The 16,457-nt window shown below is 45.4% G+C and overlaps 1 protein-coding gene across 1 annotated transcript in view; it reads left to right on the top strand.

Annotated features, from left to right (window-relative positions):
• Positions 1–16,457, top strand: part of LOC140394351 (BAR/IMD domain-containing adapter protein 2-like 1) — a 241,601-nt gene that overhangs the window by 154,114 nt on the left and 71,030 nt on the right. Inside the window, exons 9-10 of the mRNA XM_072481550.1 lie at positions 1,675–1,816; positions 3,929–4,127. Of these exons, the coding sequence (XP_072337651.1) occupies positions 1,675–1,816; positions 3,929–4,127 (341 nt within the window). The remainder of the gene's footprint in view (positions 1–1,674; positions 1,817–3,928; positions 4,128–16,457) is intronic.

The raw sequence follows: 16,457 nt of genomic DNA, 5'->3' as shown, positions 1-16,457 counted from the left end.
GGGTTTTGTTAAAATTTTGTTGGAAAAATCTGAATAAACATTTTTTTTTAAACTTTCTAAGTGCACACAATTTGGTACTGGTGTTTTTCTGTGATTAGAGCAGGTTATAGAGTTGAATGACTAGTAGAATTCTAAAGAGAATGCATTAGTTCAAAATAAATATTTGATCAAACATTTCTAGAGGATGTTAGAAGCAGCACATCAGTGTGACGGTACTATATGATGTAGGATTTATGAAAAAAGCTGTGGTAGTACTGCAAGATGGAAGGTTGATCTTTAAATGACATGGTCACATAGTTGTTTAGAAAACTCCGATGAATGTTTTGTTTGCCTGGAACATTGAAGGGCCTAAAAGCAAACGAGGAGTTGGAGCTGTTGAGAAATCATAGAGAAATTCAGTCCTTTATAGTCTGCACTTTATACTTTGTACTTAACAATTTTTTTTGTGTGTGTGTGTTGTTTCTTTACACTTCTAGCATTTATTTGCATCATTTTTTAAAAAATTTAGAGTACCCAATTACTTTTTTTCCCAATTAAGGAGCAAATTTAGTGTGGCCAATCCACCTAACCACATCTTTGGGTTGTGGGGTGAAATCCATTGCAGACACTAGGAGAATGTTCAAACTCCACACGGACAATGACCCGGGGCTGGGATCGAACCTGCGTCCTTAGTGCAGTGGGCAGCAGTGCTAACCACTGCACCACCATGCCACCCGTATTTGCGATCATTTGTGCTCACTCAGCTATATTGGCTTCCAGTCCCTCAATACCACAACCTCGTGTGGTAAATCCCTTCATGGGCCTTGCCCTTCTCTGCAACTTCCTTCAAACCTGCAACCCTCCAAGAACTCTGGTCCTTCAACTTTGATCTCCTGTATATCCCCATCCCTTTGCCCCAGTATTGGCTGTCTTCAGCCATCTGTGACCATACACCCTGAAATCCACCACCACACACATTCCATTTCCCAAATCTCACTATTCCTCCTGCTTTAGGAACTCATTTGGTACATAAATCCTTTCTCCCTTTTCTTCTGTCAATTTCTTTCCAACATCCATGTTTTTCCTTGAATTTTCACAGGCTTTGGGCTTTTGCAAGGTTCTCCCTGAAGGCTTGCAGAAATTCAAGTGCAGATGTGAAATGAAAAAAAAATGAAATTAAAATTGTTTATTGTCACAAGTAGGCTTCAAATGAAGTTACTGTGAAAAGCCCCTAGTCGCCACATTCCAGCGGCCTGTTCGGGGAGGCTGGTACGGGAATTGAACCGGGCTGCTGGCCTGCCTTTGGGTCTGCTTTCAAAGCCAGGCGATTTAGCCCTGTGCTAAACCAGCCCCTCTCTTATTTTCTCAAGTCCTAGAGACTAGTTGGGCAGTATCCTCCCCATACCAGATATATGTTTACTGATGATAATTTAATTTTTTGGGCAATTATTAATGCCATGCTGAGGAGTCTGTAGTTATACAAATTAAATGTATCCCCTTTATTTAATATGGATGCATATTAGCTTGTTTCCATTCTGGTGACCTGGTTTCATAGCATGATGTAGCAAGAGGCACATCAGACCCTTGTTTTCATGCACAACTAAAAGAAAGAAACTGTAACTCAGAAGCTACTTAAGTGCAACATTCTAAACATTGTATGTGAACAAAACCAATAATGATAAAATGGTTTCCTAGGTACATGACCCTGCATTACAGAATAATTTAAAAATACCACCAGCCCCTCCTGGAAGAGTTCAAAAAAGTCCTCTGCCAGATATGTTCAACAACCCAACTGCTCAACGTATTGCCTCTGTTGAGAGAAGCACTGATGTATTAGGTAAGGAATAGAATTTAACAAATGTTGCTCGGTATAAGCTTTTCTTGAAATCTAATTAATGTTTCCTGATTTCGCAATAAAAGTGACCTGCGTATTTGTGTTTTGAAGAGTTGCACAAGCAAAGAATTCTGGTTATACTACCTTTTGATGTTACAAGGGAATGAAAGAGGCACTATTTGCCAACCTCCAACTACTGCTGAGATTTTCTTTTAGTGATTTCAAAAATGTTGATAGATGGGTCTTTAGAAATTGAATATGTGCTGGTTCAATGCGCATGATAGCTTTTGATTTTTTCTTGGTTTAAAAATAGGTTTTGCACCAATAAAAGTTATTTCAGCCGGTATGAAGCAAAGGAAAGTGAGATTATCGCTCAAATCCTGTTTTTGTGATTAAATCTGCTCTAACCTGCAATCTTGGGTAACTGAAGAAGCTAATTTCATTCCTGATGGAGATTGGATGGAAGTTAAAGGGGATGAATGCAGATCCAACTTTTATAATGCTGGAGGCAATAAAAATAATTGGTAAAAAATCAGCATAGAAAATTCTAGGAGGCAGAATTAGGTGCTGAAGAAAGCATAAGGGCAAAACATAAGAAATAACTTCCTTATGCTTAGTCTTGGATATATAGTTTAGTCTGTCACAAAATACAGCGGGCAAGATCTACCGATCGCGTTGCGCCCGAAAAGCATACGGCACAACACAACCGGTAAATGCCAGGAGATCGCACTACCGAGATTTATCCAGCTCGCCACGCCTTGCGAGATCTATCGTGATCTCAGAGACGTCGCAATATGAATCCTGGACATTCTGGGCAGGGTCATTTTCTGGCAAATCTGCCTATTAGAGTGAGACAGCAAGTATCACTCTAATATACATTCCTAGATCTAACCAAGGCGTAGTATCTCTTGCCTTGGAGAACTTGAGCGAGTACATTCCGTCCTGGTCTCCACAAACGAAGACTAAATGGAACGGCACTCGTGGGGGTCTCCCATGGGATTGGAGGCCGCCAGGTACATGCCCCCTGGGCAGGGTGGCACCCTGGCACTGCTGGTGCTACCTGGGCATCCTGGCACTGCCAGACTAGCACCCTGTCAGTGTCACCTGGGTGCAAGCCTGGCACTGCCAACTTGCCAAGCTGGCATTTTCTGTGCGGTGGTGATCAAGCCAGGGTGTGCCCTGTGCGGGTTTGGGGGGTGCAGGGGGCCCGGAGAATTCCTTATAGTGAGTTGAGGGGCATTGACAGAGTGGATAGTCAGAGACTTTTTCCCAGGGTAGAGGGGTCAATTACTAGGGAGCATAGGTTTAAGGTGCGAGGGGCAAGGCTTAGAGGAGATGGACGAGGCAAGTTTTTTACACGGAGGGTAGTGGGTGCCTGGAACTTGCTGCCGGAGAAGGTGGTGGAAGCAGGGACGATAGTGACATTTAAGGGGCACCTTGACACATACATGAATAGGATGGGAATAGAGGGATACAGACCCCGGAAGTGTAGAAGATTTTAGTTTAGACGGACAGCATGGTCAGCGCAGGCTTGGAGGGCCTAAGGGCCTGTTCCTGTGCTGTACTTTTCTTTGTTCTTTGAGGGTTGCATTGGTGGCTTGAGCTAAAATGGCGTCCCGATCTCTCACTGCATTGAGGAGTTTCAGCAAGAAGACGGGGCTAAGTGCGGTCTTGTTGGGGAGTTCCCTGCTGAGGCCCTGGTCTACCCGGATGGGCGTTCGATAGCGGGGTGTTTCTCGGCGCTCCGGGAATCTTTCCCCATGTGGGTAGATCACACACTACATTTTCTTATTCCTGAACTGTTCCAAATGGATTCAACAGATAGTGAATATTTATGGTAAGACAACGTTCGGATTCTGAATCTTTACTTTCCTGATTCCTATGTTAATTTCTTTTAAATATCAGAACTTTATTTATTGACTAATAATGGAACAAATTATAGTCTAAATATGATACAGTAAAAGTACTTAACTGGTTTTATCCTTCTGATCTTACATTCAGAATTTGTATTTGGCATATGTTGCAGTTGTGGCATCCCTAGACATTCCATGTGCAAATAATATGAATGATGAGAAGGAAATAATGAAGCAGTAAATATGGTTTACCTTTCCACAGAGGACATCAATCTAACAAGATCCATTTCTGTTGCAACTGGATTGAATCTGGTTCAGAGGCCAAAGGTAAAAAGCATTTTTCCACACACGGCTGGAACTAACAAGAATATGTTGAGCTTCGCAGAAAGTGACGTGCTAACACTTCTTATACCAGAGGAAAAAGATGGCTGGCTGTATGGAGAACATGACGTGAACAAAATGTGAGCCCCCTTTGATTTTGAAATCATAACAAAATAAGAAATATTGTACTTGCATCACTCTAGGAATACCAGGCACATGAGTAGACTAGGTCTCAGCCATGACTCATTTGGTAGCACTCATGCCACTGAATCACTAGGTTCCCAGTTCAAGTCTCACTCCAGGACCTGATCACAAAAATCAGGGTTGACACTTCAGTGCAGTACTGAATGAGTACTACTTTGTCAGATGAGACATTGGCACTATTTCGAAGAAGAGCAAAGGAGTCACCACCCCTAGTGCCCTTCAATCAACATTACAAAAGCAGATTTCTCAGTGTCATCAGATTGCTATTTGTGGGAGATTGCTGCGCACAGATTGGTTCCCTACATTACAAAAGTAATTAATTGGCTTCAAAATGCTTTGAGATGTTCGGTGATTATGAAAAGCGCTATCTGAATGGAAGTCTTTTTTGATTTATATTATTCAACCTGCACTGTCATACAATTAGATCATGCCTGTATCTCGACTCCATCTATCCGTCTTAGCACCTTATCCTTTGATACCCTTAATAAAAAACATTTGATTCATTGCATTATTAGAGCACACACATATATATATATGTGTATATATATATATATATATGTGTATATATATGTATATACAGTGTATATATATATATATATATATATATATGTGTGTGTGTGTATGTAAATTGTGTAAAGGGCAAAATGAAAAGAACGCAACTATATTTTTAGAACTGCACAAGTTTTGTAGATTGCCATCTCACTGGCAATACCTTTTATATTGAATTATTTATTTCTAAAGCTTGTTCGCATCCAACTTTCAACCTAGTTTTAAACTTAATAGCTCCATATCTGTGGTCCAAGCACACACAGCAACTAATGGGAACCGATGTTAATGCTGTCCCAAGTTTCAAATTTCGAGCAGCACGGTAGCATAGTGGTTAGCACAGTTGCTTCACAGCTCCAGGGTCCCAGGTTCAATTCCCGGCTTGGGTCACTGTCTGCGGAGTCTGCACGTTCTCCCCATGTGTGCGTGGGTTTCCTCCGGGTGCTCCGGTTTCCTCCCACAGTCCAAAGATGTGCAGGTTAGGTGGATTGGCTATGATAAATTGTCCTTGGTGTCCAAAAGGTTTGGAGGGGTTATTGGGTTATGGGGTTCAGGGGATAGGGTGGAGGTATGGGCTTAAGTAGGGTGCTCTTTCCAAGAGCCGGTGCAGACTCGATGGGCCGAATGGCCTCCTTCTGCACTGTAAATTCTATAAAATCTATAAAATAACTAAGGCAAGGAGCTCATAATTGTATGGGTACATAAAGAGACACACACCTCATTAACTCCGCAGTAATTGAAATGCCACCTAGCCACTTGAGTAAAGAAATAGAGACCCAGAAATGACTAAAGACTAGGGGCAAAGTTTTTTAAGCATTCTCTTAAAAGGGAGCACAACGCCAGCATTTCAAAGGTAATCAACTGATGTAGATTCTACTGAACATATTGGAGGAGTGTTGGCTGGAATTACTGGGATAGTCCTGGTCCCCAGAATATGCTCTGAATTCCCCATGAGAAAGAAGTAGAAAACCAATCTGCCTGCCCGCCACGTCAGTCCAAACACAATTGGACCATAACTTCCTTGTTCCCAGAGTCTTATTTGGTGGGTACACCAAAGATGTACCCCAAAGATGCGCTGGGGAATCCCTCTTGGAAGTTCCCATGTAAGGGTTTATCCGGCAATTGTCCAGAAGGACTAACTTTCCTGGACAATTGCGCGGGGCTGAGAATCATCCAACAAAGCGATTTAAATCACTAACTTTGGATGGTCCTGCCAGTTTTACACTCATAGTTACTCTGATAGTTAGAAGGAAAAAAGGCACTTTTTAAAAAAAATATATTTTATTGAAATTTTTTTCCCTGAGCAACATTTTTCCCGCTTACAAAACAAGCGAAACGATAACTAACAAAACAGAAATTTTTAAACTTTTTAACAATAATAATAATAATAATATACAAGTAACAAAACCTCGTACTCTATTGACCTATACTCAACTGAGCCTCCATCCCCCCCTCCCCCCCCCCCCCCCCCCCCCCTCCCCCCTGGGTTGCTGCTGCTGGTCATCCGTCTTCCCTCTAACGTTCCCCTAGGTAGTCGAAAAATGGCTGCCACCGCCTGGTGAACCCTTGAGCCGATCCTCTCAGGGCAAACTTTATCTGCTCCAGTTTAATAAACCCCGCCATATCGTTTACCCAGGCCTCCAGTCCGGGGGGTTTCGCCTCCTTCCACATGAGTAGGATCCTGCGCCGGGCTACGAGGGACGCAAAGGCCACGACATCGGCCTCTTTCGCCTCCTGCACTCCCGGCTCTTCCGCAACTCCAAATAGAGCTAACCCCCAGCCTGGTTTGACCCGGGCCTTCACCACTTGCGAAATCACTCCCGTCACTCCCTTCCAATACCCTTCCAGTGCCGGGCACGCCCAAAACATATGTGCGTGGTTTGCCGGGCTCCCGCCACACCTCCCACATTTGTCCTCCACTCCAAAGAACCTGCTCAATCTTGCCCCCGTTATGTGTGCTCTATGTAGCACCTTAAATTGAATCAGGCTAAGCCTGGCGCATGAGGAAGAGGAATTTACCCTGCTTAGGGCATCAGCCCACATACCCTCCTCTATCTCCTCCCCTAATTCTTCTTCCCAGAAAAAAGGCACTTCTAACTTCAGAGTAACTATTTTAAAGACCCAAACTGAGCCCTGCACGGGACACACCAAATCCCCCACAGCCCTAAAAGGAGTCCTGCCCTGCTTGCTGTGCTCCTTTTACACCTCATTGCTGGAGTCTCTGAGCTGCTTCAATGAACTTTATATATGATTATTGGGCGGACAAATACCAAACACTTTCTCAGTGTTGCCGCTCAGTAATAATATATAAAATGAGGTATTGCCAACTCCCCCCGACTGCTTATCCCTCTTCAGAATGCCCTCCGAACCCCGTTCGCAGTGGGGTCCCATACAAAAGCTTAACTCACAAAATGAATTTAGGCCCAAAGCCAAACCGCCCCAGTACCTCAAAAAGTCACCCGCACTCCACCCGGTCAAACGCTTTTCCGTCCATGGAGATGATTAACTCTGGATCGACCCCGACAAGGGCAACATTCAGATGTATCATAATGTTGGCCAACAACTGCCGGTCCTTAACAAAACCCGTCTGATTCTCAGACATTAGCCCCTCCAAACGAGTTGCCATCACCTTCGCCAACAGCTTTGCATCTGAAGGTGGATAAATCACCTGAACCGAATGGACTACACCCAGGGATCAAAAGGAGATAGCTGAGGAGATTGTGGAGGCATTGGTGGTGATCTTTCAGGAATCACTGGAGGCAGAAAAAGTCCCAGAGTACTGGAAAGTGGCTAATGTAACACCGCTGTTTAAGAAGGGAGGGAGGCAGAAGATGGGAAACTGTAGGCCGGCTAGCCTGACTTCAGTCATTGGTAAGATTTTAGAGTCCATTATTAAAGATGAAATCACAAAGTACTTGGAAGTGCATGATAAAATAGGACTGAGTCAACACGGCTTCGTCAAGGGGAGGTCATGTCTGACAAATCTGTTCGAGTTCTTTGAGGAAGTAACAAGGAAGTTAGACAAGTGGACGTGATTTATTTAGGTTTCCAGTAGGCCTTTGACAAAGTGCTGCATAGAAGACCGTTAAATACGTTAAGAACCCATGGTGTTAAGTGTAAGATCCTGGCATGGATAGAGGATTGGCTGACTGGCAGAAGGCAGAGAGTGGGGATAAAGGGGTCTTTTTTAGAATGGCAGCCGGTGACCAGTGGTGTGCCTAACGGGTCTGTGCTGGGACCACAACTTTTCACAATATACATTAATGATCTGGAAGAAGTAACTGAAGGCACAGTTACTAAGTTTACAGATGATACAAAGATCGGTAAAGTAGTATTGCGGTAGCAGGTGGGCTGCAGAAGAACTTGGATAGGCTAGGAGAGTAGGCAAAAAATTGGCAGATGGAATACAATGTGGAAAAGTGTGAGGTTATGCACTTTGGAAGGAGAAATGGAGGCATAGACTATTTTCAAAATGGGGAAATGCTTAGGAAATCAGAAGCACAAAGGGACTTGGGAGTCCTTGTTCACGATTCTCGAAAGGTTAACGTGCGGGTTCAGTCGGCAGTTAGGAAGGCAAATGCAATGTTAGCATTCATGTCGAGAGGGCTAGAATACAAGACCAGTTATGTACTTCTGAGGCTATATAAGGCTTTGGTCAGACCCCATTTGGAGTATTGTGAGCAGTTTTGGGCCCCATATCTAAAGAAGGATGTATTGGCCTTGGCAAGGGTCCAGTTCACAAGAATGATCCCTGGAATGAAGAGCTTGTCATATGAGGAACGATTGAGGACTCTGGGTCTATACTCGGAGTTTAGAAGGATGAGGGGGGATCTTATTGAAACTTACAGGATACTGCGAGGCCTAGATAGAATGGATGTGGAAAGGATGTTTCCACTTGTAGGAAAAACTAGAAGCAGAGGACACGATCTCTGACTAAAGGGACGATCCTTTAAAACAGAGATGAGGAGGAATTTCTTCAGCCAGAGGGTGGTGAATCTGTGGAAGTTTTTGCCGCAGAAGGCAGTGGAGGCCAAATCACTGAGTGTCTTTGACAGCGATAGATAGGTTCTTGATTCATAAGGGGATCAGGGGTTATGGGGAGCAGGCAGAAGAATGCTTCTAGCTTTTCCTACAAGTGGAAACATCCTCTCCACGTCCACTCTATCCAGGCCTCGCAGTATCCTGTAAGTTTCAATAAGATCCCCCCTCATCCTTCTAAACTCCAACGAGATAAATGTCAGCCATGATTGACTGGCGGAGCAGACTCGATGGGCCAAGTAGCCTAATTCTGCTCCCTTGGGCGGGATTCTCCAATAATGGGGCTATGTCCCTATGCCCGCGGGAAAATGGGCGCTAATCACTCCGGACTTTTTCTAGAAACTCCATAATCCTGGGGAATGATACAAAAGTATGGATGCGGGAATAGACCCGGTGCACATGCGAAAAGAAGGAAAACTCCTTCTCCTCCTCCGGGTATCAGAATCGCAACAGCTCCACATTTCTCCCCCCCCGCCATCTCCATCTGCTCCATACACACTCGCAACTCCTTTGCCACCCGCAATGTCGTAAAGGACTTGCAGCACAACCAATCTAGTCTGGAGTCTACCACATAATTAAGGACCCCCGCAATGGTTAACTGATGTGAGTCCAGGTTGGGAATGGCATCCAACACCTTTTGGTAAAGTCTATATCATCCCAGTTTGTCAAGTACATGTTCACCAAGACTACCGATGCGCCCGCTAACACCCCACACACTATGACATATCTTCCCCCTGAATCCACCAAAATATTAGTCACCGAAAAGGCACCCTCCTATTGATCAGCCCCCCTCATCCCCATGTCAAAGCACAAGTGGAACACTTGCCCCACCCACCCCTTCCGCACGCAACCTTGTCTCATCTCAAACTCTCAGATATGTCTCCTGCAAGAAATCATGACCATCTTTAAACTCTTTAGATGGGAAAACATCCGGAATCTTTAAACAAACCCATTTGACCCCCTCACATTCCATGTAACCAGCCTGAGACCCCCTTCTACTTTGATCAGCCACACGCAAGTATGTTCGACAGGGTTCCAGGCCCATCCAAGATGGATGCCGCCAAACCCCTCCCCCCAAACCAGTACATCAGCAAAGAAACCTTCACCGTCAACAATCTGCCCTCTCCCTCCTAACTCCTCCCCGCTCCCAATCACCAAACAAATACCCCTCCCCTCTCCCATCCCAAACAGAAAACACAACCACCCTAGACTCGATGGAAATCAGCTGCAGCTATCCCCCCCCCCCCACTTCGCTCCTGATAACTAGCGTATCTGCTGGCAGGGTGACCCCCATCTGGGGAAAGATCTGTTATACACGCAAATAAACAAACAGCCCCCCTTCCCAAACCCAAGTTTAATAAAAAACATTCTATAAATCCATCCCTACACCCACTCCCTCACCACCCCCTGCCGCCCCCCCCCCCCCCCCCCCCCCCCCCCCCGCCCCCAATATTTCCAACAGTTTCTAACAACACTATAATAAACATAAAACTAATAACCCGGATAAAAGACCAGGAAATAACAGACATGAAAGAAAAAGTGAAAGAAAAAAAACAACCCAACACTCTGGTGTAACCAACAATTTCATTCAGCCTTCCCCAGTCCGCGTTTCTTTACAAAGTCATCCACCTCCTCCGGCATGTCGAAGTAATGGTCCCTGCCTCTGAACATGACCTGCAGGTAAGCTGCCGCACTTTACTCTTACAAATAGCCGCCTTGGCCTTATTGAACCCCGCACGCCTTTTGTCCAGTTCTACCCCAATGTTCTAATAAATTCTGATGGGATAAGGCAGCACGGTGGCATAGTGACTAGCACTGCTACCTCACGGCGCCGAGGTACCAGGTTCGATCCTGCCCCTGGGTCACTGTCCGTGTGGAGTTTGCACATTCTTCCCGTTCTTGCTTGAGTTTCACCCCCACAACCCAAAGATGTCAGGGTAGGTGGATTGGCCACGCTAAATTGCCCCTTAATTGGAAAAAATGAATTGGGTACTCTAAATTTATTTATTTTTTAAAAATTCTGATGGGATGGTCTCCCATCGACGTTCTCTAGTGTCCTTCGCCCACCTCAGGATCTTTTCTTTATCCAACTAGCTGTGGAGTTGGATTATGATGGCCTGTGGTGGCTCCCCAGATCTGGACTTCTGTCACAATGATCGGTGGGCCCGGCCCACTTTGGGAGAATTTGCGACGACCCTCTCCCCCACCAGCTTCCCAAACATCTTCACCACATAGTCGGTGGCATTCACACCTTCTATGCCCTCCGGCAGCTCAACGAGCCTCAAATCTTGATGCCTGGCTTCTCCAGGTCACCGATCTAGGCCTTGTTTGTCTCTCTGCCAACAACATCACCTTTGCCTCCAAGGAGGCGGTCCGAGCACTGTTGACCGTGACCGCATCCTTCACCTTCTGAATTGTCGAGCCCTGTACCTCCAGCAATTGTTCCACCCTGCCCAGAGCTGCACAAATGGGCTCAATCATCTTTGCCAAATAGTCTGTGGTTGCCTGCTTCTGTTTCCTGAACTCCTCCACCAGGAATTTAATCAGCCTCTTAGCAGTCCACTGAGAGAGCAGTGACGACACAGAGGCCTCCGCCAGTTTATCCCCTCCTGTGCATGAGAGCCTTCCAAGTCAGACAAAGACCCCTTTCTCGACTTATTCCTCAAGTTATAACTTTCAGACATTCCATGCTGGAAAAGGAACCCAAATCTCCAACTGGAGCACTTTTCCACCTGAACAGCACCCACAAAATGGGCCAAAAATCGAATCTCCAAGCAGGAGCCACCTTGTGTGCAACTGTTCACTCTTGGTCGTCACCGGAAGTCCCCAAAATGGAGCAAAAATTTGGTGACTTTTAAAGGAAGGAGACGACTTCATTGAATTTTAACTTGTTATGTGAACAAGAGTTTGAGGTATTCCCCGCCCCCATCAACTGGAGCAATTTTTTAAAAAATTGTTCTTGAGATGTGAGTGTCAGTGACAAGGCCAGCATTTTATTGCCCTTGATCTGGCCTTGGTGATAGTGTCCATCCTTCTCATGCTTGTTTGCTAGTGTTCAAAGTATCCTCATCTTTTAGTTATGACTATTTTAATATGTTTAGGTAATGGATAAAGTAGCAAATTGTCCTTTGTTAACATGGATTAAAGTAACTACGGTTCAAGATGAGTTTAGTAATGCTGTTGATCACAATGGATATTGTTCCTCATTTACTTTTCTAATTTCTTGTATTTTGCCATAAAACGGGCAGTCAATTTGCAAGGTGTTCACAGGCTGTAAAAATAATAGTGGAATAATATTTTGCATATCATTGAAGTGAAATGTGCCTGTAACTGTTTACAGCAGTAGTTAGAAAACTATGCAAAGCTCTCACAGCATTTGTTGAACAGGAAACTCTGCAATAGACTGTATTCTGTTAAGGCTTGGTCATTAATGATGTACCACAGTCTAGCATGAACAGGAAATGTAATGAATAATATATTACTGTGACAACTTCACATGCTTGCTGCATAAGAGTAAACACAATTTATAATGCATAAGGTCTACCAAACTTATTCGTAACCTTTCACCCTTCAGTTTTAAAAAAAAAAATAGTTTATTTACACTATTGTGTAGATGGGGCTGGGTTCACCGTTTTGCAGGCTAAGTGCCGACGCCGGCGTAGGAACTGTGGCATTTTACAATGGTAAAATCGGCGCTGAATCCTCACTGGTCCTGTGACCCGTGAGGGGCTAGCAGCCACGCCGAGTAAAACTCCCAGCTCCCACAATTTTAACGCCTGGAGAATGGCCAGGTCCATGGCTGCGCATGCTCTCGCAACGACCTGCAGCGGTTGCGCTGTAAAACAAGGTGCCAGCCATGTGCGGACCGAACTTGCCAAATAGTGCCCCTCTGGCCTCCCCCTAGTCACCCCCAACAGTCTCCCCAGCCCTTGCGGAAGCCCCCCCGCTTTACCCCCCCCCCCCAGCCAGCAGCATGGCTCCCGCCTGACTGTGAAGGCGCTGGACACAGTCCGCAGTTGCCACGCCGGGTTCCCAACCGCTAAGACCACGTGTCCCGCACGGTTGGGGACTTGGTCCATCGGCAGTGGAGCATCGGCAGAGGGCCTTTAGGTGACGCGCCAATGCCGTTCCAACGGCATGCGATTGTATGATGCCATTTCGGAGGGGGCAGAGGATAGAAAACTGGCGTCAACGGCGCCGCGCCCGATTTGGGTGTCAGAGGGGATTCTCTGCCTTATGGCCGATTACGATATCGGCGTCGGGGTACGGTGAATCTCGCCCCTGGTCTTTTTGTTGTTTCACTAACCATTCCAGGGCTAAATCGCTGGCTTTGAAAGCAAACCAAGGCTGGCCAGCAGCACGATTCGATTCCCGTAACAGCCTCCCCGAACAGGCGCCGGAATGTGGCGACTAGGGGCTTTTCACAGTAACTTCATTTGAAGCCTACTTGTGACAATAAGTGATTTTCATTTAATTTAATTTTATCTGTATTTGACCGTGTAACTTTAAATGCCATTATTTTGTAAGCCAATTGGTTCCATTTGTTTTTTGGTCCAGACTAACATTAATCATGACTTCCAAGGTGTTTGTTTCCCAGATATTTATACTAGGATAGTAAAATAATTGGGTTGTTTTTTTATTATTATTAATTCACTGAATGTGCAAGGCTCGCATTTATTACCCATCCCTAGGCCCTGAGAAACAGCTGGTGGGCTGCCTTCTTAAACCACTGCAGTCCATTTGGTGAAGGTACTCCCACAGTGCTGTTAGGCAGGGAGGATTCAGACCCAGCAACAATGACAAATCTATTTCCTGAATGCAGAGCCACTGAGCATTTACCACAGAACTGCATACTTGCTACAAAAAAAAACCCCTGTACTAATCAAAAGAATGTAATGTTAAAAATCAGTTTCTTGTTCCTGCTTCAACCTGTTCAATATTGTTAAGTTTTGGGCTTCAGTGATACTTATTGTGTATGCGTTCCTGTTGGTGCACTTCATTGTATGCTGAATTGATGGCAAAAGGAAAATGCAGATTGTGAATTTTTCTGAAATCACTATTCAAAATCATGCTTCTGGATATCTGTGTCACAGCGCACTATGTTCAAACACCTGTGATGTCAAACTCCTGTTATGGATACTGAATATAATCTTCACACTTTTTAAAGCTGGATGGCATTCAGCAACTTGCTGGATGATAACCTAGTCTATAAAATTCAGAAAACTAACCAGCTCTTTTAGCATCATGCTGTTACTTGAACACAACTATTGGGTTGCTATTTTGTAATTCACTGACAGATGTTCACTATGGGCCCGATTCTCCCAGTAAATTTCTAAGTTCATTTGTGGCGGGTTTTTAAGGGAATTTCCCGCTGGCTCTACTGGCAAGTTCCCCACCGCTACTCAATGACACTTAGTAACTTCTTTGGGCCCTGGGGAGTTTCTCACCGGTTTTTACTTCTAGGGAGCTGAACTCCGAGATCGAGCCACCATTTTGAATCGGTGCCCCGATCTCGCAATGAGCTTGTGGGTCCCCACCCATGGGCAATGTCACCCCCCACACACATGGACACTATCCCACACTCCCCAAGTGAGGATACCCTGCTAAACCTGTTCCTCGGGGTCCCCCCTCTTCAGGTCCCTCCAAGCCCCCTTACAGCACCCCAACTTCCCAGAGGCCCTTACGTACCTGCCCTGCACTCTCCCACCCATCAAACCCCCCTCCACCTTCATTTTTAATTGGCAAGACCTCCCTCACCCCCTGGTCCTTGGCAGTGCCAGCCTGGCACTCAAGCACCCGAGTATTGCCACTTTGGCACTCAGGCAGTGCACCTGCTGGCTTGGAAGTGCCATCCGGGCACCTTGGCGGTTCCACGGTGGCTGTGCCAAGGTGCCAACTGGTCAGTGCCAAGGTGCCCACGTTCAGGGAGGGGGTGGGGGGGCAAGGAGCCACCCTGCACTGACCCTGACAACCCTGGGATCTCCGGTAGCCCGGGAAACCCCCCCAGGGTGCCGTTCCGCCTGGTCCACGTTTGTGCGGACCTGCACTGATTGGTGCAAGGCAGAGGCTCCCTTGGGAGGCTGTTGAATCGAAGGGGGCCGTTGCATCCGGCGCAGGTAGTTCGTAAGTAGGTTTACGACCGACTGCCACGAGCGTCATTCGATCACGCCCATTTGGGCGGGGTTCCGTCTCCGACACTTGCCGGGCGTCAGAAAATCCTGGGAGGCGCAGAGGCTGTCAAGAGGTTCACTAGAGGGCTTTCCCGGCATTCTCTGGCAGCGTTGCGCTCAAGTGAAAGCCCAAAGTAATCGGAGATTCGAGCCCTATGTTTTGTTGCATAATCTTGAATTAAATAGTTGTATAATTTAAGCGACATGGATATGTATTACTTGTGCGGGTGCAGGGGAATGGACTTTGGACAGGCAGAGGGTGGGGTGGCTGATGGCTAAAAATTTTAAATCTAAAACAGGATCCCAACTTGCCTCCAGCATACCCATTTCCAATTTTAATGGAGACAGTTTGGGGTGCAGGCCAGAATTCTGCCTCTCCAGAGGCGGATGCATTATTTATATATTTAATGAGGCTGTGTGCCCCAAATGGCAGCATAACTTTAAATGTAATGACTGCCATCCGCCCCACTCCACTTCCCTCTGCCCCACTCCACTTCCCTCTGATCTGCAGTTGGTCTCTATTCGTGTAATCTGATGATCTAGTGCTCACCCACCCTTGCACCCCCCACCCCACCCCCATGATTTTATTTTCTGCAACTTCTTGATTTTACCTGTATTTCCAAGTTTCCCAGCCACTATGACCCTCCCACCTCCCTATTAATATCATGGTTTTGGTTTCTAACTACAGAATATAAAATAGCCCCATTTCTTCTTGAAGTGAATTGGCAGGGATGACCACCTGGGTAACTTTAAGTTTCTTCCAAACTGTGGGTCAAATTCTGGAAATCAAGTTATTTGTTTGCAAGTGGGAAGAAGCTGGAGGACTTCCCAGAGGCCACAAGAGCATTTACTGAGTCCTCGTAAATATAAATATTTGTTGGAGTTTCTTCCAACACCAAGACAATCTTGGTGTTATGGGCGAGGCGTTTTCAGAACCCCAAAATGTTTCATGGAGTTCAACCAACCTCTCCCTTTAATGGATTTGTTGCTTTTCCTAGCACACAGCTATTTCCCTAGGTGTGGGATTACAATTATGGACACGTGGGTTTTTAAACACAAAATACTGTTTATTCCATGAACTCAACTTAACATCTTAAATAAATATTGGATCTCTTAACACCCCTTACTTCAAAGATAACTCAGAAAATATTGCAACAGTAAATAATTCCTTAAAATGTTCCTTCAAACTTCCAAGAGACTTTAACACCTTTAAACAAAATCACATCAGGTTAAAGGTTTTACTATTATGAGTTTAAATCACCCAAATGATCCAGAGATGGTCTTTCATGGCAGAGGTCCAGCTCACTGCAAACACAGACACACACCCAGCTCTTTTCAAACTGCAAAACCAAACTGCAAAATGGCTCACCTGACCTCAGCTCCACCCACTCTCTGACATCACTGTTTTCTTAAAGGTATATTGCTTAAACATCCATGTCTTAAAGGTACTCTCACATGACATTGGCAACACACTACCTGAAGGGACATTTTTATTGCAATTTAGCAACAGCA

The sequence above is a fragment of the Scyliorhinus torazame genome, chromosome 17, assembly GCF_047496885.1.
Source record: "Scyliorhinus torazame isolate Kashiwa2021f chromosome 17, sScyTor2.1, whole genome shotgun sequence".
Lineage (NCBI taxonomy): Eukaryota > Metazoa > Chordata > Chondrichthyes > Carcharhiniformes > Scyliorhinidae > Scyliorhinus > Scyliorhinus torazame.
This window is presented reverse-complemented; position numbering and strand designations above follow the sequence as displayed.